Here is a 27,963-nt window from a genome sequence, read left to right as displayed (position 1 = left end):
GTAATTATCAAAGTGCACGTATGTCATACGACGTTTTATAACACGTTTGCGAGGAAACACACTTTCTGAAAATAAATTTGCATCTTTTCCTGTTTTCTAGATGACATTTTGATACGCTTGTCATTTTTGCACAGATAGCAAAGTGCGCATACCAGCGTTTGTTTTTTGTTTTTTTTTTTAGACGAATGTACCAAAAACAGCCAGTATTACTAATATAGTAAATTCATATTTTTGTGTCTCTGATACAGATTTAAAGAATTAAATGTTTTTTTATTACATTCTATCTCACAAAGTTAATTTTAATAATAAAATGTTGAGCAGTTTTCTGACTTAAAAACTCTTTACCAAGATTTAAAAAAATGCCGTTCGTTTTTAGAATAAATAAAGGTTTTATCATCCATTACATTACGGCACATAACTCAACAACGCCTGGACCAATTTGGCCAATTCTTTTTTTTAATGTTCATTGAAGTTCTAGGATGGTTTTTATGGCGAGTAAATTTAAAAAAGACTAAAAAAAAAAATTATACTCCCATACAAACGATTCGTAATAATTTGAATTTTAATATGTATAGGGTAGGGGTAGGGTAGGAGTAGGGTAGGTAAGGTGTTGGAAGAAGTGCACAAAAGTCTAAGCGAAGCTTGATCGGTTTCACTAGTCTTTGTATAAAAATATATCATTGACCTACTTTAAATTAAAACTGTTTACATTTCAACAATTTGAAGCCAAACGGCGATGAAATAACATAAACAATTTTCGGTTTACCTACCAGAAATAACAAATAGCACTCTAAAGTAAGTAATGAAACGCTTAAAACTTGAAAATAAGGTAAACATAAGGTGTAGGTAGCGGCCTATAAGTTGACCTACTCACAGTAACACATTTTCAGAAGTTAGCCACATACTGACGACTTTTTTTTAAATTCTTTACAAGTTAGCTCTTAACAACAATCTCACCTGATGGTAAGTGATGATGTAAGCTAAGATGGAAGCGGGCTAACTTGTTAGAAGGAGGATGAAATTCACACCCCTCTCGGTTTCTACACGACGTCGTACCGGAACACTAAATCGCTTGGCGGTACGTCTTTGCCGGTAGGGTGGTAACTAGCCACGGCTGAAGCCTCCCACCAACCAGACCTGGACAAATTAAGAAAATCTCAATCTGCCCAGCCGGGAATCGAACCCAGGACCTCCGATTTGTAAATCCATCGCGCATACCACTGCGCCACGGAGGTCGTCATAACTATTCAACAACTTAGTGACATTACAATCGCGTAAAATAGTTTCAATTATTTGACATTTTTATTTGTCTGCTGGCATATTCAGTAATTTAATTTTTCACTACTCTTGCTCAAAAACACTGTCATATTACCACTCCACAGCGGGGCTAAACAAGCATATTAGCCTCTAGGGGCTAAAGTAATTTTGTTTTTTTTATTCTTGTCTGTTATAAGTACTAGCCAAGTACTAGCCTACTATAAAACGGAGGAGGTTTTATTCGAAAATAGAATCATTATAGGTAATTTTTGTTTGTTTTGAAAAATAAATAAAAAACTTTAAATTGGAATAAAATGCAGCGTTCTTGTCTGTGGAATGCGTTTATTTTTTTATTTAATTTTTATTGAGTTGCGAATAGAGCGAGATTTGAAGACATGGGACATCCTTTACGGTGTGATACCTTTGCCTTTATCTCATGTGAAAAAAATAAAATTAAAAAGCGAGAATTTAAAAAACAATTGGCACACTTGATTTTTTTCAGAAATTCATTGTAAATTTGTGACCGTAACTTACATATTGTTCAACATTAATTGTTATTGTTGTCTTCATCTACTGAGAATGGTGATCCTAATTTGGAGATGGATGAAATTTTCAATCTGTTACCATCAATCAATTTAAATTATTTTTACTGTGATTCGTCTGGTAAATATCCGAATTTCCACTGTGATTTTCATAATTTGAAAACTATCAATATTAATTGGTTGCTCTTTGTGATAATGACAGTAAATGTGGTGTTGCCACATAGCGAATTTATTATTTATAATTTTACTTACGCGAGCCTAAAATGACTTGTATCCTGGCCGTAAAATTAATTAAAAAAAAACTACTTACGTAAATATGAGGTAAGGTAACAAATCAAATGCCGAGCGACTCGGACTTCCAAGCAGACGAAGTCGCAGCCTTTGCCTAGTGTATGTAATAGGTACAGCGTTATAAACTTGAAAATAAGGTAAACATATTAGCAATATACGTGTTAGTGCGATGCAGAATGTTTTTAATCCAGCAAAAAGCACAGGTCGACAGCTGACAGGCGGCCATTTTGTTTACTCAGTCAACATTCAACATGGCCGCTCTACGTTCTATTTCAAGGGTTATTTAAGTTTGTATTCCTAATTGCTTTTAAAATGTTAGTTTTATATTGAACTAGTAAACGATATATTTTTTATTCTTTACAAGTTAGCCCTTGACTACAATCTCACGTGATGGTAAGTGATGATGCAGTCTAAGATAGAAGCGGGGTAAGGTTTTTTGATTAGGTACGAGGTACGAGGTTTTTTGACCTCGTACTAAAACTTTATGTGGTGCGGTACGAGGTCGATGGACCTCGTAACTCTTGAACACACTAGACGCACGAGGTCAATTGACCTCGTACTGCAGCGAACGTCTTATATTGAAATCTTGCGGAAATCTGTTAAAAAAAAAATTACACCTGGAATAAATAAGAAAACCTCAATCGGGCAAGTCGGGGATCGAACCCAGGACCTTTGTCACTTGGTTACAGGTCTAGTAAATCTACCGCGCATACAACTGTGCCACGGAATACGCATACAGCTGTCAAAATCACAAAACATGGCAAGCTTCATGCGCTGAAACCATTAAATTATCTATTTAGTAGCTGACGCCGCGCGGTTTCACTCGCGTGGTTCCCGTTCCCGTAGGTATACGGGGATCATATATAGCCTATAGCCTTTCTCGACAAATGCGCTATCTGACACTGAAAGAATTTTTGAAATTGGATCAGTAGCTCCTGAGATAAGTGCGTTCAAACAAACAAACTCTTCAGCTTTATAGTATTAGTATAGATTCTGTGAAAACCTTTGCCCAACTGTGGTACAAAATAGGTAACCTCCTTACACGTTAATTACAAATGACCAGTAAAACACCAGTATCGATTTACTACGAACATATAAATCCTCTTTTTAAGGGCAACTAACGTGACCTATGGCATTACACGAATAGGCCTTTGCCTTTAATACGGAAAAAAATAAGTTACGCACGCATCTACAAAGGAAAAACTACTTTATTTTGTGAATGATAGAGTTCAGTTTTCATTAGTGTAATAAATTAGATATTACTTTTTATTAGGTTGGTAAGACAGCTTATTTTTTTAATCGGTCATTTTAAATGGTGGCCTATGCGTGTGCCCTTTTGATGTTAAATTAAAAAAAAAAAACGGATTTTGGTTAACTCTACGTAAAGGATTTCGCTTACTAAACATTATAACTATATCTTTATATTTATCCCCCGATTTTTCTTTCTTTCTTTTGCAGTTAAGTGTCGTAGGCTCCTTATGGGACCTCAGCGTCACCGGGGGGTTAGGACGAGCGCAGAAGCATCGCCTGATGGGGTCCGAAGCAGAGTAGATTGGCGGAACGACTCTTTTAAGAGGTCGAGGGGCTTTGGCTTAGAGGGCCATTCTGGAAGGGAGTTTTGGCCTGAATGTATTAATCCAGGCGCCTCCGAGATCGTGGGTTAAAAAACGCACGTCCGGTGTTTGTGTTGTTTGTGTTGTCTGTGTTTGTGTTGTCTGGGAAGCGTTGTCAGTCGTTATGTCATTGTCAGGATTTCGTGATACCCTGTAGTAGATTCACACCACAGATTAATAGATAATTCACACCATTAACCGGGAGATAGGGGAATATTCAATACTAGTGAATGCTCTCGACTTTGTTCACGTTCAGTTTTTCACAAAATTGGCTGATGGGAGGCTTCGGCTGAAGCTAGTTACCACCCTACGTGCAAAGACGTACCGCCAAGCGATCGTCCCGGTACGATGTCGTGTAGAAACCGAAAGGGGTGTAGATTTTCATCCTCCTACTAACAAGTTAGCCCGCTTCCATCTTAAATTGCATCATCACTTACTATTATTGATTGTAGTTAAGAGCTAATTTGTAAATAATAAAATAAAAAAATGCACAAACTACAAAGATAATGAAGGAATTTAAGGAAAATTAAAGAAAAGTAATTGGCATCGAATTATTCACTCCCGGCGAGTTTTAAAAGTGTCTGACCTTCGGTTCACTTTCAGTTAAACATTCAAAAATATATAATAAAATAACACGCAAAGACCTTTGTTAAGTTTATATTTAATATAATTAATGTATATAATTACTTGATAACGTTTTAAGATAAATGTGCGGTTTTGAAGATTTACTTTTTCAGGCCGATTTCTTTTCGAGGCGGTTGTACCAAAAAAGGTTTCTTAACCCTGTCGAAAACTATGATATTTATGAGTTACAAAGGTTCTTTAACCCTGGAAGGCTTTGTGCGCTGATTGAATACCTTTATTCTAAAATTTTATAGTTTACTAGTAGACGCCGCGCGGTTTCACCCGCGTGGTTTTCGGAATACAGGGATAATATATAGCCTATAGCCTTCCTCGATAAATGGGCTATCTAACACTAAAAGAATTTTTCAAATCGGACCAGTAGTTCCGGAGATTAGCGCGTTCAATCAAACAAACAAACTTTTCAGCTTTATAATATTAGTATAAATTCAAAAAATCGGATTTAGCCAAATTACTCAGTCATATTATCTAATGATTCATTGAGCCGTAATAGCCCGGTGGATATGACCTTTCGATTCCGGAGGGTGTGGGTTCGAATCCGGTCCGGGGCATGCACCTCAAACTTTTCATTTATGTGCATTAAAATTGCCGGAGATGGGCATAGGGTATTCGTCACGAGACATTCATGATTGATTTGCCCAAGTCGGTAAATCGGTTAAAACCACAGATTAAAGAATAATAGGCAGATAGAGTGCACGGAACACGACGGTGTCGTAGCCGTTCCAAATACAAAATTCAAACATTTTTAAAAAGTTCTCGAGTCAGTACGACACGAAGCGTTGTATCAGTAATTTTAATATTATTGAAGGAAAATGGCGTCTAGTGTTTTTAAATATTTTAAAAAAAGTTCACAAAAATAAGGAAATAAGATGGAGTATTTTTTAATTGGTTACGTATTATTGATTACTAGCTGATGCCGCGCGGTTTCACCCGCATGGTTCCCGTTCCGTTTAAATGGGCTATCTAACACTGAAAGAATTTTTCAAATCGGACCAGTTGTTCCTGAGATTAGCGCGTTCAATCAAACAAACAAACAAACAAACAAACTCTTCAGCTTTATTATATTAGTATAGATTAATATTATAATCAATAATACGTAATTGTTGTTAGTGTTAAATTTTGAAATACAAATTATGAATAAAGTTTGTTTAAGCGGTTGTCAAGGTTGTTTTTCTAAGGATTTTATCAGCTTGTTAAGACTCATTCTGGATCATTCTTTATTCTGTGGTTAAAACATTAATAGACCATTTAATATTTTAAGTCACATGGCAACTTCTGTAATGACTCACAAAAAGGCTTTCATTTCACCATACACAACGATTAGTCGGAAAATTTAAAATTGAAATTTTCCCAATCTAACGAAAATCAGTCATTTAGTTCGAAAAGTGACGCCATCCTACTGATATTATAAACGCGAAAGTTTGTATGGATGTTTGGATGTTTGTTACTCTATAACGACGCTACTATTGAAGCGATTTGGCTAAAATTTAAAATGGAAATAGATTTTACTCTGGATTAACACATAGGCTACTTTTTATCCCGAAAAAATCCATGGTTTCCCGAGATTTGCGAAAACTGATGATTTTGATGATATGAATGTTTGTTACTCTTTCACGCCTCGACTACTGAACCGAATTAGCTGAAATTTGGTATTGAGATATATTATAGCCTGGATTAACACATAGGCAACTTTTTATTCCGGAAAAAGCCATGGTTCCAGAGGGATTTGTGAAAAACTAAATTCCACGCGGACGAAGTCGCGGGCGTCCGCTTGTTTTAAAATATTGTTCTTGTAATAGTATTATGTGTGGTCCTCACCTGCTTCATTTGATGAAGTTCTAGTGGATATCCATGACTTCGTCCACGTGAAATTCCGTTTTTCACAACCCCTACAGAAACCATAGATTTTTTCGGGATCAAAAATAGCCTAAATGTTGCTAAATAACATCCTCTATCTTCTAATGAAAGTCCCGTTAAAATCAGTTCAGCCGTTCCAAAGATAAGATCGAACAAACAGACAAAAAGGTTGTAGATTCGAATCCTGTTCGGGGCAATGCACCTTGTCTGCTTTCAAACGGTGAAGAAAAAACATCATGAGGAAGTGCACTCTTGAGAATTTTCCTTATCATCAGTAACAGCCTTTTCGGCTCACTGTTGAGCACGAGTCTCCTCTGAGAATGAGAGGGGTTAGGTTATTAGCCCACCACGGATAATGCGGATATTAAGGAAATTCTCAGGTATGCTGGTTTGCTCACGATGTTTTTTTCGTTTACCGTTTGAGACACGTGATATTTAGTTTCTTGAAAGTTAGAGGTGCATGCCTCGGACCGGATTCGAACCTGCGTCTAAAGCAGAGATTATAATAACAACTGGGCTATTACGGCTTTAGATACATTAGGTACTTACGTTGGTAATTTAGGTGTTATAAGTATTTTTTGAATGCCATTAAAATTCAATTAAGGTATGAATACCTAATGACTACATACGTGTTAGAGGAACTTTCTTTGGTAAAATAAGTTTTGGTATAAATTTTAGTTTGTTGTAGTATGTATTACTTTTTTTTTTCTTTACAAGTTAGCCCTTGACTACAATCTCACCTGATGGTAAGTGATGATGCAATCTAAGATGGAAGCGGGCTAACTTGTTAGGAGGAGGATGAAAATCCACACTCCTTTCGGTTTCTACACGACATCGTACCGGAACGCTAAATTGCCGGCAGGGTGGTAACTAAGAAAGAAGAAGAAGAAAGAAAGAAAATAAATTTATTCAAATCTAAAAGTTACAGACAGTCAGTACCCTATCCTTATGACAGCATGTCTGTCTGTAACCCTTAAAAAGAAAGGGTGTACAGCTCAGCTTATGCCGTGCACTACATACAAGCATAACTAGCCACAGCCGAAGCCTCCCACCAGCCAGACCTGGACCAATTAAGAAAATCTCAATCTGCCCAGCTGGGGATCGAACCCAGGACCTCTGTAAATCCACCACGCATACCACTGCGCCATGGAGGCCGTCATTCATTACATAATCTATAATTATCTATTTAATATCATCATTATCAATCCATATTCGGCTCACTGTTGAGCTCGAGTCTCCTCTCAGAATAAGAGGGGTTAGGCCAATAGTCCACCACGCTGGCCCAATGCGGATTGGCAGACTTCACACACGCAGAGAATTAAGAAAATTCTCTGGTACACAGTTTCCTCACGATGTTTTCCTTCACCGTTAGAGACATGTGATATTTAATTTCTTAAAATTCACATAATTTAAAAGTTGGAGGAGCCCTGGACCGGATTCGAACCCACACCTTGCGGAATTGGAGGCAAAGGTCATATCTACTAGGCTCTATGATTCTTATAAACTGTTAAACGGATTTTAATACAGTTTTCAGCAATAGATAGTGATGCAAGAGGAAGTTATAGGGATATGAAAATATATCAGAGATTTAAAATAGTTTCGTCCCGGTCCAATGGTTAGCCTATGTGACTTCCGATCACGAGGTTCCCAGCTTCGAATAATTAAAAATATTTATTATTAGCGGATGCCCGCGACTTCGTCCGCGTGGAATTTAGTTTATCACAAATCCCTCAGGAACCATGAATTTTTTCGGGATAAAAAGTAGCCTATATATCTCAATACCAAATTTCAGCTAATTCGGTTCAGTAGTCGAGGCGTGAAAGAGTAACAAACATTCATATCATCAAAATCATCAGTTTTTGCAAATCTCGGGAAACTATGGATTTTTTGGGATGAAAAGTAGCCTATGTGTTAATCCAGAGTAAAATCTATTTCCATTCCAAATTTTAGCTAAATCGCTTTAGTAGTAGCGGCGTTGAAGAGTAACAAACATCCAAACATCCATACAAACTTTCGCGTTTATAGTATCTGTCTTCTGTCTTAATATTCTTCTGAAAACAATAAAAAATATACAGTATGTTGTTTTTTATTTAAAAGAATACATCCAATAATATTAATAAAAAACTTTTATGCTTAATCCAATTGTTTTATTTAAAAAAAAAATACAATATATACATTATATACAAATTGTGATTTTTAGAGATAATTTATACTTAGTGACTATTCATACAGCAATTGTACGAATAAAATTTCATGTTCTTATTAGTCCGGTAATTAATTAGACGATTATTTATCACCAAAAAAAAATATTTTTCCGGTCACCGGACGAATAGTTATATTTTATTTTAGGTGCATCTTGATACTTTGTAAATTGCTAATGATGCAAGCAAAACCAGGAAGATACTTCTTGTAGAGGATGCCGATGATCCTGAAGAACTCACTGCAAGAAAAAAGATAATGTAAGCTTGTGATACAGGGAAACAGCTCTAAGTGTCTGCACTTTCAGGCCGTAAATAGCCTTTTCCGCGCCCGGTGCGAGCTTCTATAACTGTGTCCTATTTAAGTAGACCCTTTGCTATTATACCACCCACTGTGTCTCACTCACTAAAACTCAACGCAGGTTCACTACTGCAAATGAGTTGCCCATTCTGATGCTTAATATTAAATTTTTGTGCCAATTTGATCTTCATACTTTCATAAAAAAATACCCAGCAAAGTTTAAAACTGTAAATTAATTTAATGTTAAGTATTTGGTATGGTAGATTTTTGGATAAGGAAGGTAGCATGGTATAATATAAATTGCGTTTAAGTATGAATTGGTGAAAAACGTTTATTCGAAAATATTTGCAAAGATTCTTCACAACTAATGCACAAATGAATGTGACCAGCAGTTCTAGTTTAAAGGACTCGGGGTCTTGAATATGGGCAGGAGTAGGTCGCAGCGTAGAAAAAGCAATAGTCCTGCCAGAGTAAAGGTCGTCCAGCCTAGTCTGTTTATTCTAGCGCCCCCGAGAGTCTACGCCCTGTGCCTGGGCACCGGTGACCATTTACGCCACTGCTTTCAGGTTCAGCCACAGTCCGCTCGTCTGGCGGGCTTTTGTGACGTCATAGTATACTCACAGCAAGTCTGCAGTTCCTCGGAGTAGGGATAGTGGAAGTGGCATTGGCAAAGCCCGTTCCTGCAGACCACGCGATCTGATGCACCGGGCAGGTAGCACTGGCTGATACTGCTGCAAGACTCGAGAAGACCTGGAACGAGTTGTATTTGAAGTATTCTTAAATTTCTTGATAAAAATTCATACGCTGTTAGATTCGAAAAATAACATTACTTTTTATTTTTTTTATTCTTTACAAGTAAGTCTGATGATAAGTGATGACGCAATCGAAGATGTAAGCGGGTTAACTTGTTGGGAGAGGGATGAAAATCCACACCCCTTTCGGTTTCTACACGACATCGTACCGGAACGCTAAATCGCTTAGCGGTACGTCTTTGCCGGTAGGGTGGTAACTAGCCACGGTCGAAGCCTCCCACCAGCCAGATTTGGATCAATTAAGAAAACCTCAATCAGCCCAGCCGGGGATTGAACCCAGGACCTCCGTCTTCTAAATCCACCACGCATACCACTACGCCATTATATACTGTCATTAAATGTATTATATTAAATTGAGTGAAAAATATATTTTAACAGAATGTCAGATGTTTGTTTTTAAGTGGCAATTGATATGGCAATTAAAGTGAACAAAATTATTTTTAATACAGTAACTTTTCAATCAATTTAAGAAATTCAATATCACGTGTCTCAACCTGTGAAGGAAAAACATCGCGAGGAAAGCTGCATACCAGTGAACTTCCATAATTCTCTGTGTGTGTGAAGTCTGCCAATCCGCATTCCAGATTCCAGAGGAGACTCGAGCTCAGCAGTGAGCCGAATGTGGGTTGATAATGATGAAGTTTTCAATAAATTCCGTCTCATATCGTTCATATAATTAATTGTCCGAATAATAAAAATATATAATTTATCCGGTAACCGTATGAATAGAATTAAATTATCCGTATTGGGCCAGCGTGATGGTCTATAAGCCCAACCCCTCTCATTCTGAGAGGACACTCGAGCTCAGCAGTGAGCCGAATGAGGAGAAGAGAAGAAAGTAGACTCACGTGTGACCGGCCAACAACTGTCATCCCTAAAGTGGTGACCACTAATGCAGGCGCAGCGCTCGTTGTCGCAGACCCCCGCCGCGCCCATGGCGTCCTCGCACTGCGCCGTCACTGCGCACGGGGAATCGAACCCGGATACTCCTTGAAAAGTGCAGCCAATGTTACATTCAAAGTTCAAATGCTATACTAATATTACAAAGCTGAAGAGTTTGTTTGATTAAACGTGCTAATCTCAGGAACTACGGGCCCAATTTGAAAAATTCTTTCAGTGTTAGATAGCCAATTTATCGAGAATGGCTATAGGTTTTATATTATCCCCGTATTACTACGGGAACGGGAATCGCGCGTGTAAGACCGCGTGGCGTTAGCTAGTTCATTAATAAATTCTTCAGAAATCGAATTGTGGAGTTTTTGCTGAGCTTTTCCCGAATTACAGATCTTCTATTTTGTAAGATTTTATTACAAATGTATAGTTTTGAGACTTTTTCTATTGCTTCTGTGCTTAGCGTTGTTACTTGCCAAGTTTCATAGTTTTAAACATACAGTATATATGAGTGTATAAGTTCTGATTCCCTTAAAAGTGTCATTTTTTGCTGAAAAGCTTTTGATTTTTTACAACTTCATGGGACTGATTTGAGTATACGGCTTATATTTCTGAGATATTTATGATAATTATTCTTATATATTTAATAGTTAACATGTAAATAATTTGAACACATTTTAACATATTATTGGTAATAAATATTTGACATTACAGAAAGATATTATAGAAAGTATCAGGGTCTAATTACATCTTAAGCAATCTTTGTTAACCTGCTTTCTAATGAATAAATAAATTATTATTATTATAATAGTAATAAAGGGTGTTGACAGGCAGACAGATAAAACGTCAGTCGGACAAGCTGATTTAGGGTTTTTTCTTTTGGGGTACGGAACTCTAGAATCTTACTGAACCAGCATAATAAACTAAGTCTCACTCTGCCAACAAGCGTCCTGGTAATCAACGAACGCTGCCTTGCACTCGCAGGTTGAGCCATCTGTGCCATTTCTACACTCAGTGTTCTGTATCACGCAGTCGGAGTCTTGAGAGCAGCTTCCACCAATTACTGAAACCAGAACCGAAGGTGATCATCATCATTATTAACCGATGGAGGTCCACTGCTGGACATAGGCCTCTTGCACGGACTTTCAAACACAATGGCCTCGAACTACCAGCATCCAGCGGCTCCTGCAACCTGCTTGATGTTCTCGTATAACCTAGTGGAGGGTCGACCAACACTAAGTTTTCCGGTGCGGGTTTATCCTCCATTGGCTCTTCGAATTATGTGCCCCGCCCATTGCCACTTCAGCTTCGCGACTCACTGAGCTATGTCGGTGACTTAGGTTCTTCTGCGAATCTCCTCATTTTTGATTCGATCACGCAGAGAAACTCCAAGCTTAGCTCGCTCCATCGTTGAGTGACATTGAGCCTCTTTATGAGGACCACAGGGTGCACAGGTGTGGAATAAAAGGTAAATGAGTTTAAGTATAATTTGTTGTGTTTATGCCTCAGACCAATTAGCATAGGACCTGCCTCGCTAGTTACCCCTCTGTCAATAGTATATGATCATGATCTAACTTGTTTATACAACGTCTGTAGAATCGATGTTTCATTGTGTTAATATTACACGTATGTGTATTGCGATTTAAATTTATAGTAGTGTGTAGTGTAAGGACACGGGATATAATGGCGTTTAATATTTTCGATGTGTGAGTTTACCTCTTCCTCGTCAAGAAAACGACAGACAATTTTGTTGGTGAATTTGAGTGCGACACAAGTCGGCAATTAGTCTGGGGCTTAAACTGACTCGTGGTCAGCCTATGTTACCTAATTGCGGATCTTGGAGTCATAAGTTCGAATCCTGAGATGCTGAGTTTTTCTTTCTTCTAAGAACCTATACACATATGTTTTATACTCTTATGTGCCTATAGGTAAGTACCTACTTCAAAAACAGTCCGCAAGTAAGTACTATGCAGGCGGTCTATTTCGATTTTTTTTATGAGAAATGTATAATGATGTCTTACTAGGCGAGCAGACCCCATCGTTGGGCTGGTACCCCTCGGTGCAGGCGCAGAGCTGCGTGACGGGGTCACACGCTGTATTTTCTGTGGTGCACTCGCGAGAATGCTGACATCTATCGCCCAGCTCTGTGAACCAAAACCAAAATAAGTATTTGTTGCAGGCAACATTATGGTAAATAAAGGAATTGTATAAAATCGTGCTGGCAACACTGCCGGCCGATTATAACTTGTAATCGCTCCTCTTGCCTTCCGACCACCGGCCTATGTACACATGTTCAATTTATATTTCTCATAATTAAAGTGATTTTTCCATACACATCGGAGTCAACTTATTATTCAACCTATGGTAATACAGTCCTGCTGCGCACATGGTCCTTCGGCCCTCCGATTGAAGACAGCAAGAGGTAAAAATACGCTTTCATTATTGAGAATCAAACATTTTGCAAAAAGACAAAGGTCCGCAACGCGACGTTGCCGCTCTGATTGACTTACGCAATATTCATCTATAATCTACCGTGAGCCAACGCGTGAGAGCGCAAAGCAGATACGTCGCCAGTGGGAGTGAGGGAGAAAGCAGCATCGCGCCAGCGCTACGACCACGAGGTAAAAACGTGGCGAACGCAACATCATCGAGACGAGGGACGGCGCCCCGCGCCATTTTGTCATCGTCGTCTGCGCAGTGTATCAAGTCTCTTTATTGCATTAAAACTAAAAGTAAAATCAGTGCTAATACTAAAGTGAATAGCAATTTCTGTTCAAAAAAGTTATATCATCACTCAGTGCCGTTATTCGAGCAATAGTAACCATAAATCAGTGTATTTCGGAAATACCTATTAGTATATACGTCGTAAATCATAATGGAGGACGAATTATCAAGGAAGAATGTAGCACGCGGTTACGCAAAGCGCACAATCACGCGGCTTTATCAGTATTTAGAAGCAGAAGAGGCAAATCTACTAAAGAACCACGTGGAGGAACTCATGGTTCGGCGCGACCGACTGGAAAAAACTTTTAATGAATACGAAGACTTGTGCAAAGACATTTTACATTTGAATCCCAAAGATGAGGAGTGCGTGGACGTCGTCGAAGAAAAGTTTTACAAAATGGTAACGATGTTAAACAAGGCGATTGCGCAACGTGGGTTTGCACCCGCGTCTTCAACCAATTCAGTTGCTCAACCGAGTGTAGCGGCAAAAACTCATTTACCTCCCGTGGACATCCAACAGTTTAACGGTAAATTCACCGAGTATATACCATTCATAAGCCTTTTTAAATCAATGATACATAATAATTCAAGTCTAGACGTCATACAAAAATTATACTACTTAAGATCATATCTCATAGGTGAACCTTTAGACTTAATAAAAAATTTACCAATAACCCCTGAAAGCTATAGTGAAGCACTCAAATTATTAGAAAATAGGTATGAAAATAAGTATAAAATTGTGAATGAACACATAAGCCATTTGTTAGATTTAAAATGTATCACTAAGTCCACGGCTAGTAATTTAAGAGACTTTGTGTCATGTATTAGACAACAATTAGCTGCCATAAGCATTCATGAGCCTAATGTAATACATTGGAGTCCCATACTTCTTTGCATTTTCTCCCGTAAACTAGATAGCTTTACAACGAGAGCCTACCAAATGGATAGAAGCTCTGATAACAAGCCGAGCCTGGAAGAGTTTCTCCAGTACCTTGAGAAACGGGCCTTGGCTTTAGAAAATGCTGAGCAAGGTCACACTGCGGGTAACTCACGGGTAGCAGCTCTCGCCACGCAGGGATCATCATGCAGTTACTGTAAGTCCAAAGAACATAAACTTTTTAAATGTAAAAAATTCTATTTATTGACAGCACAGGAAAGAATATTATTCATAGAAAAGAATAAACTTTGTATTACATGTTTAGGTACACATAAGGGCAAATGTAGGTTTCACTTCCGATGCTCAGACTGCAAGGGCTGTCACAACAGCTTAGTCTGCAATTCTCCCGCCCTGGCACCTCCTGTTACTATGACAGGCAACATTGATAATAATGTACTCCTGCCCACAGCAAGAGTAAAGGTGTTCAGCAAGAATGGCCGAGAGTACCGCATCAAGGCTTTACTAGATAGCGGTTCACAGGTATCGTTAGTGACCTCAAAGGTCATAAAAATATTAGGTTTGACTCCCACACCCAATAACACAAATATTATTGGCATATCTAACACTAAAAATAATACAAAGTACTGCATCCCATTAGAGGTGCATTCTATGCACATTCCGTTCAAAAAAATCATCAACTGTCATGTAGTAGAAAATATAACTTGTAAACTTCCCCAGAGTAACATTGATATTTCCAAAATTCACATACCAAATAATATAACTTTAGCCGATGAACAGTTCAATGTACCAAGTGAAATACATATTCTCATTGGTGCGGATGTGTTTTTCCAGACCCTGTTGCCGAGCAATCAGAGCGTGGTGGTGGTGCCAATGAACCTCAGCTCACCAGCTGCAAGTGATCCTCACGGGTCACAACAGGTTCTCCCTACTGCTTCGTGTCACACTACATCACAAGGGTCTCCAGGGTTTGAATTACACATATTTCCAACACTATTTGGTCACATAATAGGAGGAGGTTTGCCAGTCGATTTATCCAAACCATCTTGTCACAAAGTAGCATTAAAATGTGAGCTAGATATACAAAAAACAATTTCTCAGTTTTGGTCTTATGAAAAGGTCCCAGAATTATTCCATGAAAAAACTTCTGAACAGGAGCTGTGTGAACAAATATTTCAAAGCTCTGTCAAATTAGAAAATAATCACTTTCAAGTTGCCTTACCATTGAAATTACCTTTAGAAGATATTAATGGCATATTAGGCGAATCCTTTCACCTTGCTTTAAAGAGATTTTTAAATTTAGAAAAGAAATTGCATTCAAATCCAAATCTATTCATGCAATATCAAAGATTTATCCATGAATACTTATCACTTAACCATGGTCATTATATGGACATTGAACTGTATGACATAAACAAACAAGCAACTTACTATTTACCCCATCATGCAGTAATAAATGAAAATTCAAGTACAACCCGACTTCGGTGTGTATTTGATGCTTCAATGAAAACTGACAAGAAGGTCAGCTTAAACAGTTTACAACTCAATGGACCGGTAGTGCAAAAAGATCTTTTTGATATACTCATGCTATTCAGATTTGGCAAATATACATTCACAACGGACATCAAACATATGTTCCGCAATATAAAAATTGATCCCAAATTCACTTCTCTACAAAACATTCTTTGGAGAGACAATCCAAGTGAATCAATTAAATGTATTAGATTAGACACAGTAACATACGGGTTAAAAAGCTCTAGTTACTTGGCAACACGTTGTTTAAAGGAGCTAGCAATTAGGTACGAAAATTTGTATCCTCTAGCTTCCAACATAATTAATAATCATACATATGTTGACGATATTCTTTACACAGATCATGATTTCAACTCAGTTATAACTGCAAGGAATCAACTACGCGAAATACTCAGTCTAGGTGGATTTCATACACACAAGTGGGCCTCAAATAATAAAAGCATACTGTCAGATATACCACAGACCGAGCAACAACATTTTTGTAGTTTAGATTTGCAAAAAGAAAATTTTGACATGAAAGCTTTAGGGCTGCGCATTAATGTTATAGATGATAACTTTATAATATCATCCCCTGAACCGTTTAACCCTAAAGAAATAACAAAAAGAAGAATATTAAGTTACATAGGTAGGTTCTACGACCCTATGGGGTTTGCAAGTCCTATTATAGTAACAGCAAAGGTCATCATGCAAAAATTATGGCTACAAAATATTGATTGGAATTCCACTCCCCCTCTTAACATTCAAGAAGAGTGGCTACAGTTTACAGCTGATCTATTAGCAATGGAGCCAATTAAACTAAGTAGAAATATAGATATTTCAGAAAATTACACTGCAGAGCTGGTGGGATTTGCTGATGCTTCGAGTTCCACGGCCTACGGTTGCTGTGTATACCTGCGAGTCAACAAATTAGGTAACTCAAATGCTTACTTGCTCTGTTCGAAATCTAGAATAAATCCTATTCAAAAGAAGGGCATGACAGTGCCAAGGCTTGAATTGAATGCTGCACTCTTGTTATCTAAGTTAATGGCAAAAACATATGATTCACTTAAGCTTAAAGTTAAAATAAAGGATGTATATCTATTCAGTGATTCAAAGATTGTTCTTGCATGGATTGACACTGAATTGATGCAGCTTCAAGCTTATATAGCGAACAGAGTGAGTGTCATTCGTCAGGCTACAGGTGCATGGTCATGGCTTTATGTCAACACCAAAGAAAATCCTGCCGACCTCATCAGCAGAGGGCTAAAGCCAGGCGAGCTGAACCGGTGCCAGTTATGGTGGAACGGGCCACAATTTCTACGTAACAGTGAGTACAATTTTGATTGTTGTAAACCAGAGCTCCCCAGCACTCTACCCGAGGTGAGGCCTTGCTTAGTGCTTTCTGATGACCAATCATCAAATTCTATTGAATATATTTTCAAACAATTATATAATTATTCTAATATTACAAAAATCATTAGGCTCATGGCTTATATGTTAAGATTTTTGAATAATGTAAATAAACATAAAAATAAAATAAATAGTAAATATTTAACAAGCTCAGAGCTTGAAAATGCCTTAATGGTTATAGTTAAACATGAACAAGGTGTCCATTTCAAATCTGAAATTAATGCACTTTGCAAAGGCAATAATTTAAAAGGAACTCTTGTGAACCTACATCCTTTCATTGATAACCTAGGTCTTTTACGTGTAGGTGGGAGGCTCCACCATGCTGCCATACCACTGTCACAAAAACATCCTGTTATCCTACCAAAGGACTCTTTAATTACTAGCTTGATTATTAAAAGCGAACATGAAAGATTACTGCATGCAGGACCTAAGCTTCTGCTTTCAAGTTTAAACCAAAAATTTTGGATTGTAAATGGCTTATTACATATTAAGAAAATAACCCACAAATGTATTATATGTTTTAGAAATAAGGCGACAGCTGCTCAACAGCTAATGGGCTCACTGCCAGCCAGCCGTGTCACAGCCACGAGCCGACCGTTCCAGGTTATCGGCTTGGACTTTGCTGGGCCTGTAGACGTCAAGCTATCGCGAATTAGACGCTCTGTAGTCGGAAAAGGTTATATATGCGTTTTTGTATGCTTTACCACGAAGGCAGTTCACTTAGAACTGGCTTCGGACTTAACCACAGAAACATTTCTAGGCTGTCTCAAAAGGCAAATAAGCAGACGTGGAAAGCCCAGCCAGGTCCACTGTGACAATTTTAGCTCATTCAAATCGGCTAGCAACCAATTAAATGAATTGTATAAGCTGCATGCATCTCAGTATCACCAGGCAAACGTACAAAAATTTGCTGCAGAACAAGGTATAAATTTCCATTTCATTCCGTGCTATTCTCCTACGTTTGGTGGTCTCTGGGAGGCAGCAGTTAAAAGTACAAAATACCATTTAAGGCGAGTTGTACAAAATAGTTTATTGACATATGAACAGCTTAACACAGTTCTTTGTGAGATTGAAGCTGTACTTAATTCAAGACCATTGTTATCACTCTCATCTGATCCAGATGACTTTTATTATTTAACACCTGGTCACTTTATTATTGGTAGTGCGTTAACTATGTATCCAGAAAACAATTTAATTAATGTACCTAAAAATAAACTTAAGTTTTGGCAGCTATGTACTAATTTAAAACAACAATTTTGGAAGGTTTGGCATAAATATTATTTAAATATTCTCCAAAATAGGCCAAAATGGCGCCAAGACCAGAATAATGTTAAAGTAGGAAGTTTAGTTATTCTAAAGGATGATAATTTATATCCTATGTACTGGCCCATGGCACGAATTGTAAGATTATGTCCTGGTCACGATGGAAAGGTCAGGGCCGTCGAGGTCATGACCCCAAATAAAAAAACACACATTCGAGCCATTAACAAAATATGTGTATTGCCAATAGATTCCAATTAGTATTTAATTATTATAAGAATGTTTAGTATTAAGAAAATTTTAAATTTAACATTGTAAGCAACAACTAAACTTAACTTGTAAAATGTTTAAATTTCCAGTTTACATATTATTTAACAATTGTATAGTTCATAACATCATGAGGCCGCAGCATGTTGCAGGCAACATTATGGTAAATAAAGGAATTGTATAAAATCGTGCTGGCAACACTGCCGGCCGATTATAACTTGTAATCGCTCCTCTTGCCTTCCGACCACCGGCCTATGTACACATGTTCAATTTATATTTCTCATAATTAAAGTGATTTTTCCATACACATCGGAGTCAACTTATTATTCAACCTATGGTAATACAGTACTGCTGCGCACAGTATTGTAGGAAATAGTAGTCTGAGACGGATATGACATCAGGTGAAGTGAAATGTTTCCGTAAAGAGTGGGGAGTTAGAGAGTGGTGACGATCGGTTGGCGGGAACGACTTGCGATATAAGGCGCTTGTAGTGCGGTCGGCTTCAGTATACTCGGGGCGTTCGAGCCGTCCACATTTCTTGTTGTGTAATTCTTTATGGGTTACTTTGGATTGGGATAGGCGGGGAAAGTGACTTAAGTGGGAATGGATAGTGCTGGTTAACTGTCAAGGGCTCCCTTAACCCTACACACAACGTTCACAAGTGCGTGACTCCACTCAAGATCATTCTCTGCCATTCTAGGGTTTTATTTTGGTTACAGTTTTGTTAATTAAATTGTCCTGACAAATGATGTGATATGACCTTTGTTCGACATTGGTTTCATTCACATTTGGAACCTCACGATGTTTTTCCTGCACCGCTTGAAATACTTGATATTTATTTTCTTAAAATGCACATAACTGAAAAGTTGGAGGTGGATTTCGGATTCGAACCTACGCCCTCAGAATTGAAGGCAGAGGTCATATCCACTGGGCTATCACGTCTAATCGGGCGATGCGTTCTGCCATCTACAGGCACAGTGAAACAGTGTTTGTTATTTCAAACTACCAATAGATGGCGTTCTTAGAGAAATTTGAAACAAACCCTATTTGTACACTTCAGCAGGCAGGCGCGTCACCTTCTTCTAGATAAAAGCCCTAATTTTTAGAACCTCAATCTTCATCTTCTTCTTCATCTTTAAGATGAAAGTGAAGAGGCATCACTTAGGCAAGTGCGTTCCACCTGAGACTATATCTACACTTACCCTATTCAATAAAAAAACACAAGATATAACCAAATGCATCATGGGACAGGTCGTCATAGCTTATAAGGTCAAAAAAACATCATCAAACCTAAGCCAGTAGTCAGGCACAGTCCCTCGTACTCCTCCAAGCCGTCAGGGCAGGAGCAGATGCCCTGACCCTCCTCGTTCTTGACGCAATGTATCTCCAGGTCTCCGGCCTGACAATCGCTGTCCGCCTCGCAAGAGCCACCAACACCTGGTACAAATCATCATCAATGTCATCAAACCAACAACACAATTATCAACAGTAATCTATACTAAACTAAAATCTAAAGAAACAAGGATGATGACTAGGTTTGAATATATTGATTTTAATGATACATTCGGGTAAATAAGGTCAATGTTAACTAATTTATATATAAAAAGCAAAGATTGACTGGATATTTTCAAAATAAATAAGATTATAAAAGGTCAAAATCTATTAAAAATATTTTATCGTAATTAGATGAAAATTCATACAGTTTTAGCTTCCTTACATTAAATATGACTTATTTTAATATACGAACTATAAACATAAACGCAGAAATAACAAAGATATTAGTAATTTTGTTTAAACACCCATACAAATCTAACGATCATTAATTGCCTACGACGTCATAAGTGCGTACCATTTTGTATGGGGCGTTTTTCAGGGATCCGCGGCAGCGCCGCAAATCTGACCCTTTAAATCCCTGTAGCTCCGAAAGTAATGATCGCAGATACCCTGTTACTTTTACAAAATTGCTTTACTATTAGCATACTTTTAATTTATATATAATTTAAAAAACTGTCATCATCCCTATTCCTAAAAATAATTTGCATTTAAGGAATTTAAAATATTTAATAGTTATGAGGATGCTTGTATACATTACAAAATTGACACACTAGAAAAGCGGAGAAACTTGAGCGATATGTTACTGCTTCAAGCAATTTTAACAGGTAGACTGGATTGCCCTTCCTTATTGTCAAATTTTTCTATCAACGCTTCACCTTTTAGACCACTACGTCGACACACAGCGTTACTGAGTGTCCCCAAATGTAATTCTATATTTATGCCCAAAAGTCTATAGTATTACGTCTGGCACGAACATACATTAAAGTTTATTACAATTTAGATTTATTTTACCTATTTAAAACACAATTAAAAAAAGAAGTGATCAAGTCACACAGAACTTTATAATTTACACTTTATGTGGTACATATGGCTACAGGCTAAGGTCTTTCCCACAAACGGGTTTGTTACAAAAATCCCTACTACTAAACATCTCTTACCAGAGAAGAGTCTGCAGAAAGTCTGCCTGGGGTCCCACACAGCGTACTCGGGGACGCACTCGCAGGAGCGGAAGTTCCACGGAGGCTGAGGAGGTCCACAGCGTGACGCCGGCCCGAAGGTGTAACAGTTGCTATCCGTCACGCACGAGTCCGTTATACGACGGGTAGCTGTGAACAGATGTCACAGGTTGCTCGATTACAGGTGGTACTATTCATTATTTATGTTATTATGGAGAGGACTTCAACTCAGTTGTTTGTTAGGCAGCGTAGACACCGTCACGCTGCCCGTCACGTATGTGATTTTGTGTTGTAATTATTGTTTATCATAAATTGTTTATTGTGGGCATGGAGGACATGTCGGGCAGTGAAGGTGAGTGTTTATGCATTCTGAAAGGATCCTTCAAACCAACTCTCAAGTCCTGGGATCTGCTCGAAGTGTTTCCACTACCACAAAATGATCAACCCGTCACATCACACAAAGGAATATCAGTCAATACGACAAGTAGCAGTGAACAGAGGAATAACTCAACGATTTGCGAAGCTGAAGTGGCTATTACCAAAGCACATAGTTAGAAAAGTCATCGTTGTGGATATGAAATGTTGAAAACACCGCCGATGCCGCGTAGCGCTATTCTGTGACGACGTTTTTATAACTCGCAAAGGCAAGTGCCTGAAGACAAAAGTTTCAAAAGTTGCCAGTGATGACAACTATGGTTCCGAGACTTGGTCTCCAACTATGGGTCTCATAAGAACGCTCAGAGTCACACAGTGGGCGATAGAACGAGCTATGTTAGGAGTATCTCTGCGTGATCGAATCAGAAGAATCAGAAATGTGAGGAGATCTGCAGAAGAACCAAAGTCACCGACATAGCTCAATGAGTTGCGAAGCTGAAGTGGCAATGAGTGGGGCACATAGTTCGAAGAGCCGATGGACGTTGAGGTCTCAAGGTGCTGGAATGGCGACCCCACACTAGTAAGCGCAGTGTCGGTCGACCCCCCACCAGGTGGACTGACGACATCAAGCGAGTCGGAGACATTCGCTGGATGCAGGCGGCTCAGTATCGTGATGTTTGGAAGTGCCTACAAAAGGCCTATGTCCTGCAGTGAACTCCATCGGCTGATATGATGATGATGATGATGAAAGGCAAGTTTCGAATTCACCTCTATATCTCTCTGTCTAACACGGTACTATAGACTGAGAAAGATAGAGATGATTTAGAAACTCGCATTTGCGAGTTATACAAAAACACACTGACAGAAAAATTAATGCGCAAAAAAATATTTTGTGACGTCCCAAAAAACAAAATCAAAATCAAAATCGGTTCATTTGATGGGACCTATGGTGCCACAGTCACACACACACACACACACACATACTAACACACACTACTAACCTCTGACACAGTCGCGCATGTTTTCCTCAAAGAACATGTTGGCAGGACAACTGCAGATACCATCCACTACCACTGCCAGCAACCCCACGCACTGATCTGGTTCCGCCAGTGAACCGAGCTCTGGAAAAAGATTTGTTTGAAATATACTTGCAAAATATACTATATACATTCTGAGGTATACCTAATAAATGAAAAAAAAAATATAATAGCACAGGACAGAGACAATTGAACATCTTTCGAGGAGGCCTTCACTCATTCTGGGGTTCTTGCGTAATATAAATGAACTACTAATGTACTAACATATATTTAAGTTTTACTAACCAAATTAACTTAGAATAACATAATTTATGCAAGAAATAAAAGGTATTTTATATATTATGCTTGCAAAAGACTGTTCTAAAATAACAGTAGCATCAAGTCTTTTAAAATAATATTAAACGAAGTTCATACAGAAACAGTACGAACAATTTTATTTTATTCACACGGTCACTGGAATCAGACGGTTACCGGAAATATTAATCGATTATTTTTCCGGTTACCGGAGCTTTAGCCAATAATGTCGCTGTAGATTTATTTTACTATATTCGCGAACATCCAACAAATCCAAGTGACACCGCACGTTTTAACCCAAAATACGTACGTAGCAAAATTATAATATAGCAAAATTGTAGTGTGTAGTTGCAGAATGGTCAGTAACAGTGTTAGTGACGTCATTAATGTGGCTGATAGCTCCAGCAACGGTTTTTGTCAAGAACACCTTCCTAAGGTCTGTAACTTACCAGCCAAGCACCGCTGTCCATTGACACTCTCGTAGTACCCAACGGGACATATGCAGACACCAGATGGAGAGCATTCGAAGGGTTCCTCGCACGGTGTGGTGAGGTTACACGTCACTCGCTGCACTGTGGTGAGTGGCAGTGGCTGGGGCGCTATTTGAGTGGTGAGTGACTGCTCCGGCTGTGAGTTTGGCGTGGTGACTGTAAAACAGTAAAATTTAAAGTTTTTCCTGAAGATCTAGCATACATTAGTGACATACCAGTATCTTATGATGAGAAAAAGGCATAATATTGTCCATTGTCCACCAATCAAAGAGTAGGTGTCTTAGTCCCAGCTCTTTCACCTCAACGCAACGAAAGAGTGAGCGATATTTTCGACTCTGCTACCGACAAACATTTATCTTTCTTTCGTCTCAAGATACGTCTTGGTGCACATCCTAGGCCTACTGGAATCCCATCGCTTGCATGAGCAGCTTGCAGGAGCCTACATCGAGTATACGTCCCCCACGTTTTTCAAGCCCTTGGAAATCGAGTCTGGCAGAGCTTCTGCACTCGCAAAAACCCCCGGTGACGCTGCTGCGGTCACATTAGGAGCCCACAGCGAGTATACGTCCCCCACGTTCTTCAAGCCCTTGGAAATCGAGTCTGGCTGAGCTTCTGCACTCGCACAAACCCCCGGTGACGCTGCTGCGGTCACATTAGGAGTCTACAGCGAGTATAAGTCTCCCACGTTCTTCTAACCCTCGGGCTCGACTGTGGCAGAGCTTCTATGCTCGCACGAACCCCTCGGTGACGCTGCTGCAATCACATTTGCAGCCTACAGCGAGTATACGTTCCCCACAATCCTTTAGCCCTCCGGTTCGACTCTGGCAGAGCTGCGCTCGCACAAACCCACGGTGAGGCTGCTGTGGTCACGTTAGTAGTCTACAGCAAACACACAATCAGAAATACAGACTAAAGGTACTTAGTACTTACCATTTTGAATACACCTCAGAGTGGGCAAGTCACACACGCCATCCGGAAACCTGCAGTCTATATCCAGAATACAGCCGTCTCCTACCTCTGTAAAATAAAAAAATATATATGCAGAAATGCAACAAACAGTATAATTTGTAAGGAACGGTTTTTTGTATTGGTTTTTGTTATAAATAACATACAAGTAACTATATAAAAACATTACACCATTCAAATAGATAAATCAAATTGGTTAAGCTCAGGTAAGTAAAACCTTAGAAGGCAGTCTTTAATTGAAATTAGATGAAATGAAATTAAAATAAAGGAAACGAAACGAAATAAAAAAAATAACGTGTTGAAAAATAATCATCACCAAATAGGTATTTATTTAATTTGATATGGTTTAGGTAATACTAAATTAGTAAGCACCTTTCTTTAGAGAAAAATATATTAACCAGAATTATTGACATTCCATATTTTGTCCAATTGCTTGTAGGGAATAGGCTCCGAAACTACTGGACCAATTTTAAAAATTTCTTTACCTATTGAAAGTTACTTTATCATTGATTAACAAACTATAGTATAATCCCCCAAATTCCCACGGGAACTAAGCTGATGAAACCTCTATTACCTGCGCCAATTTTCCTACAATCGCCTCTTTGTCTCTCGTAGTATCCTTCAGCGCACTGGCAGGTTCCTTGGCACCTCATGCTGAAGGGGTTCCGTATGGTGCCCAGACACTCCTCGTCCCTGGTGCAAGGAGCTCCAAAGTCTGCTATCCGCCAGCATCTACCTCTGAAGTAGTGGTGACCCGCTGAACAGAAGCAGTTTCCTTCTGGAAATGAGAGGAGATGATTTGAGTTTTTACATGGTGTAAGGACCCTGATCCTTACTGTAATAGAATCAAAGCGTTGGGTCATTACTACACGTGTATGGCCAGCAGCACATGTCTGTCCTCGACCGACGGAACTGACAGACTGACCGCTTTCTCCTACAACCAGCGTATATATTTAGTAGACACAAACACTACACATGGATTCACCATTTCTTTTCAAATATATAATTGAAAAAGACATATTTTCAATGTGATAGCCCAGTGAATATATCTCAATTCTCTACATATGTGAAGTCTGCCAATCCGCATTGGGCCAGCGTGGTGGACTATTGGCCTAACACCTCTAATTCTGACCTCAGCTACAATATTTATAAAGTAAATTACTTCATAAAATAGTATGATCTCTACTTCCAAACATCACGATCCTAAACCGAATCCAACGAATCCCTGCGACTCGCTTGATGTCGTCACATATATGTAAATATTTTTAAAAAGAGTTACAATTCACTTAAAAATATATAGTGGTGTTGCCATGATTCCACACAAGACAAATATATACCCACCTATTATAGTTTCGTTATACTGTCGGCATTCAAACGCAGTGAACAGTCTTGAACATTGGTGGTCTTCTATGCATGGAGATGTTAGGTAAGGTGCCACTATAACAAATAATAAAAACAATTAAAACAAGGCTGATGATGCGAAAAATAATTTCATTTTTTTCCGGTTACCGTATGAATAAGTACAGCCGCTATTCATACGGTTACCGTAATGTTTGCTCTTTCCCGATAAACGTATGAATAACTATAAATAATTTTAGCCGTTCGTCTAATAGGGATGATGACAGTTTTTTAAATTGTATATAAATTAAGAGTACGCTAATAGTAAAGCAATTTTGTAAAAGTAACAGGGTATCTGCGATCATTACTTTCGGAGCTACAGGGATTTAAAGAGTCAGATTTGCGGCGCTGCCGCGGATCCCTGAAAAACGCCCCATACAAAATGGCTCGAAAAAATGACGTCATAGGCAATGTAATGATCGTTAGATTTGTATGCGCGTTCAAACAAAATTACAAATATCTTTGTTATTTGTGCGTTTATCTTTATAGTTCATTTATTAAAAAATGTCACATTTAATGTAAGGAAGCTAAAACTGTATGAATTTTCATCTAATTACGATAAATTTTTTTTAATAGTTTTTGAAATTTTATAATCTCATTTATTTTGCAAATATCCAGACAATCTTTGCTTTTTATGTATAAATTAGTTAACATTGACCTTATTTACCCGAATGTATCATAAAAATCAATATATTCAAACCTAGTCATCATCCCCATTACCGGACTAATAAAATGTACAATTTAAGATAATGACGTACCGTCCACACAAGCGCTGCCGCCTAGCACCGGCTGCTGTCCCGGCACGCACCGACAGACGCCAGTCGCGTCGCACTCGCTGCCGCTCAGACTGTCGCACCGCGTTTGTCGCACCACCATATTGACAATGACTTACCGTCCACACAAGCGCTGCCGCCTAGCACCGGCTGCAGTCCCGGCACGCACAGACAGATGCCAGTCGCGTCGCACTCAAACTGTCGCACCGCGTTTGTCGCATCACCATGTTGATAATGACGTACCGTCCACACAAGCGCTGCCGCCTAGCACCGGCTGCTGACCCGGCACGCACCGACAGACGCCAGTCGCGTCGCACTCGCTGCCGCTCAGACTGTCGCAGTCCGCGTTTGTCGCGCACCGCCATATTGATGACTCAGACAGCGGACTGTAGACGAGTATTCCTGTACAAAAGCTATGATTTGAAGGCGGTGCCAAGCCAGTGATGTTTTAATTCAAGTCAAGCCGTTTAAATTACAAAATTTTTGTGGTTCTTTCAGAAACGGCTTTAATTAAAACACCACACTGGATTGGCGCCGCCTTCAAACTAATCAGAAGATAGCACATAGGTAAGATGTTATTTTTTACTTTTTAGTTTAGGTTACTTATGAGTTTGAAGTCGGTTGAATTTTTTTTATTAGAAGGGACCACCCTGGAAACCCTTCTAAACAAAAAAAGAATTTTTAAAATCGGTTCATAAATGAAGGAAATATCGCTAGATATACATAAATATATATATATATATATATACATACAGCCGAACATAGAACCTCCTCCTTTTTGGAAGTCGGTTAAAAATGCTCAATGGATCCTGGGCTATTTAGATAGTATAATATATAATAAGTCCATAGATCCTGGGGTATTTAAGTACTTACCAAAGAATAAAATAATCGCGTGTCCTGACATTGTGGTCAATTCTTATCTTTTACACCTGCGGTCACTTGCAACATTGTCAGCTGAAAGACTAGCGGACTCTAGACAATTGTTATCGGTGATTAATGTGTTATCAAAAATATTTCGGTGATTGGGCTGATTTAACATTGTCAAAGATTATTTATTATTGATGTTATGATTTAACAGAACCGACATATAAAAAAACCGAATTAACTCCTCTGGGGTTCGACAAGGAAGTATTTTGGGTCCTTTATTATTCTTACTATACATCAATGACTGTACCTACAAATTTTACAGATGTCGCACGGAACACGACGGTAGCTGTACCAAATACAAAATTCAAAAACGAATACATTCTCGAGTCAGTACCTACCCTACGACACGAAGAGTAACATCAGTAATTTTTTATATTATTCAATTCAATTTTCTTTACACATCCCGCGGGAACTGTCGCGGACTTCTTTAGAACTGTTTAAAGTGGGACAATTCTGTCATACATGATTATTGAAAACTTAATGATTATTAACCGTTTAAGCAGCGCACCCAGCGTAAGCTCTCAATAGGAAAAAAAATCCTGATTTCGAAACATTCTTCATTGGTGCTCCGCTCATATTAGTCTTAGCGTGATAATATATAGCCCTTTCTCGATAAATGGGCTATCTAAGACTGAAAGAATTTTTCAAATCGGACCAGTAGCTCCTGAGATTAGCGCGTTCAAACAAACACACTTTTCAGCTTTATATTATTGGTACAGA

At 38.6% G+C, this 27,963-nt stretch overlaps 2 protein-coding genes across 4 annotated transcripts; one reads left to right on the top strand and one right to left on the bottom strand.

Moving 5' to 3' along the window:
* Positions 1–8,333: 8,333 nt before the first annotated feature.
* Positions 8,334–26,419, bottom strand: LOC112051243 (multiple epidermal growth factor-like domains protein 6). The gene is made up of 13 exons (XM_024089803.2): positions 26,302–26,419; positions 25,487–25,582; positions 24,720–24,923; positions 24,110–24,196; positions 23,138–23,335; positions 22,359–22,478; positions 20,965–21,132; positions 19,763–19,909; positions 12,426–12,548; positions 11,339–11,467; positions 10,362–10,502; positions 9,323–9,451; positions 8,334–8,642 (listed from the first exon to the last, which is right to left on the bottom strand). The coding sequence occupies exons 1-13, from the start codon at positions 26,417–26,419 to the stop codon at positions 8,548–8,550; spliced, it is 1,755 nt and encodes a 584-aa protein (XP_023945571.1). The 3' UTR covers positions 8,334–8,547.
* LOC128199696 (uncharacterized) lies at positions 12,833–18,779 on the top strand. 3 transcript variants are annotated; one of them, XM_052890446.1, is made up of 3 exons: positions 12,833–13,655; positions 14,043–14,222; positions 14,858–14,997. In XM_052890446.1, the coding sequence occupies exons 1-3, from the start codon at positions 13,280–13,282 to the stop codon at positions 14,923–14,925; spliced, it is 624 nt and encodes a 207-aa protein (XP_052746406.1). In that variant the 5' UTR covers positions 12,833–13,279; the 3' UTR covers positions 14,926–14,997. The 3 variants fall into 3 exon arrangements, with proteins under 3 accessions (XP_052746406.1, XP_052746404.1, XP_052746405.1); XM_052890444.1 differs by having other exon boundaries at positions 12,838–13,655; positions 14,043–18,779; XM_052890445.1 differs by lacking the exon at positions 12,833–13,655 and having other exon boundaries at positions 13,667–14,222; positions 14,858–18,779.
* Positions 26,420–27,963: the final 1,544 nt, after the last annotated feature.

Source organism: Bicyclus anynana, chromosome 27, assembly GCF_947172395.1.
Source record: "Bicyclus anynana chromosome 27, ilBicAnyn1.1, whole genome shotgun sequence".
NCBI classification, from domain to species: Eukaryota; Metazoa; Arthropoda; class Insecta; order Lepidoptera; family Nymphalidae; genus Bicyclus; species Bicyclus anynana.
Note: the sequence above shows the minus strand (reverse complement) of the source record. Positions and strands in the feature narration are given on the sequence as shown.

Bases quoted from the DNA above. Each gene is read 5' to 3' on its own strand.
- LOC128199696 (XM_052890444.1), top strand. From the start codon at position 13,280: ATGGAGGACGAATTATCAAGGAAGAATGTAGCACGCGGTTACGCAAAG. The intron at 13,656-14,042 runs GTAAATTCACCG...CCCGTAAACTAG, and splicing joins GGACATCCAACAGTTTAACG to ATAGCTTTACAACGAGAGCC.
- LOC112051243 (XM_024089803.2), bottom strand. From the start codon at position 26,419: ATGGTGGTGCGACAAACGCGGTGCGACAGTCTGAGCGGCAGCGAGTGC. The intron at 11,468-12,425 runs GTAAGACATCAT...TTCTGGTTTCAG, and splicing joins CGATGGGGTCTGCTCGCCTA to TAATTGGTGGAAGCTGCTCT. The intron at 9,452-10,361 runs GTGAGTCTACTT...AACTCGTTCCAG, and splicing joins CAGTTGTTGGCCGGTCACAC to GTCTTCTCGAGTCTTGCAGC.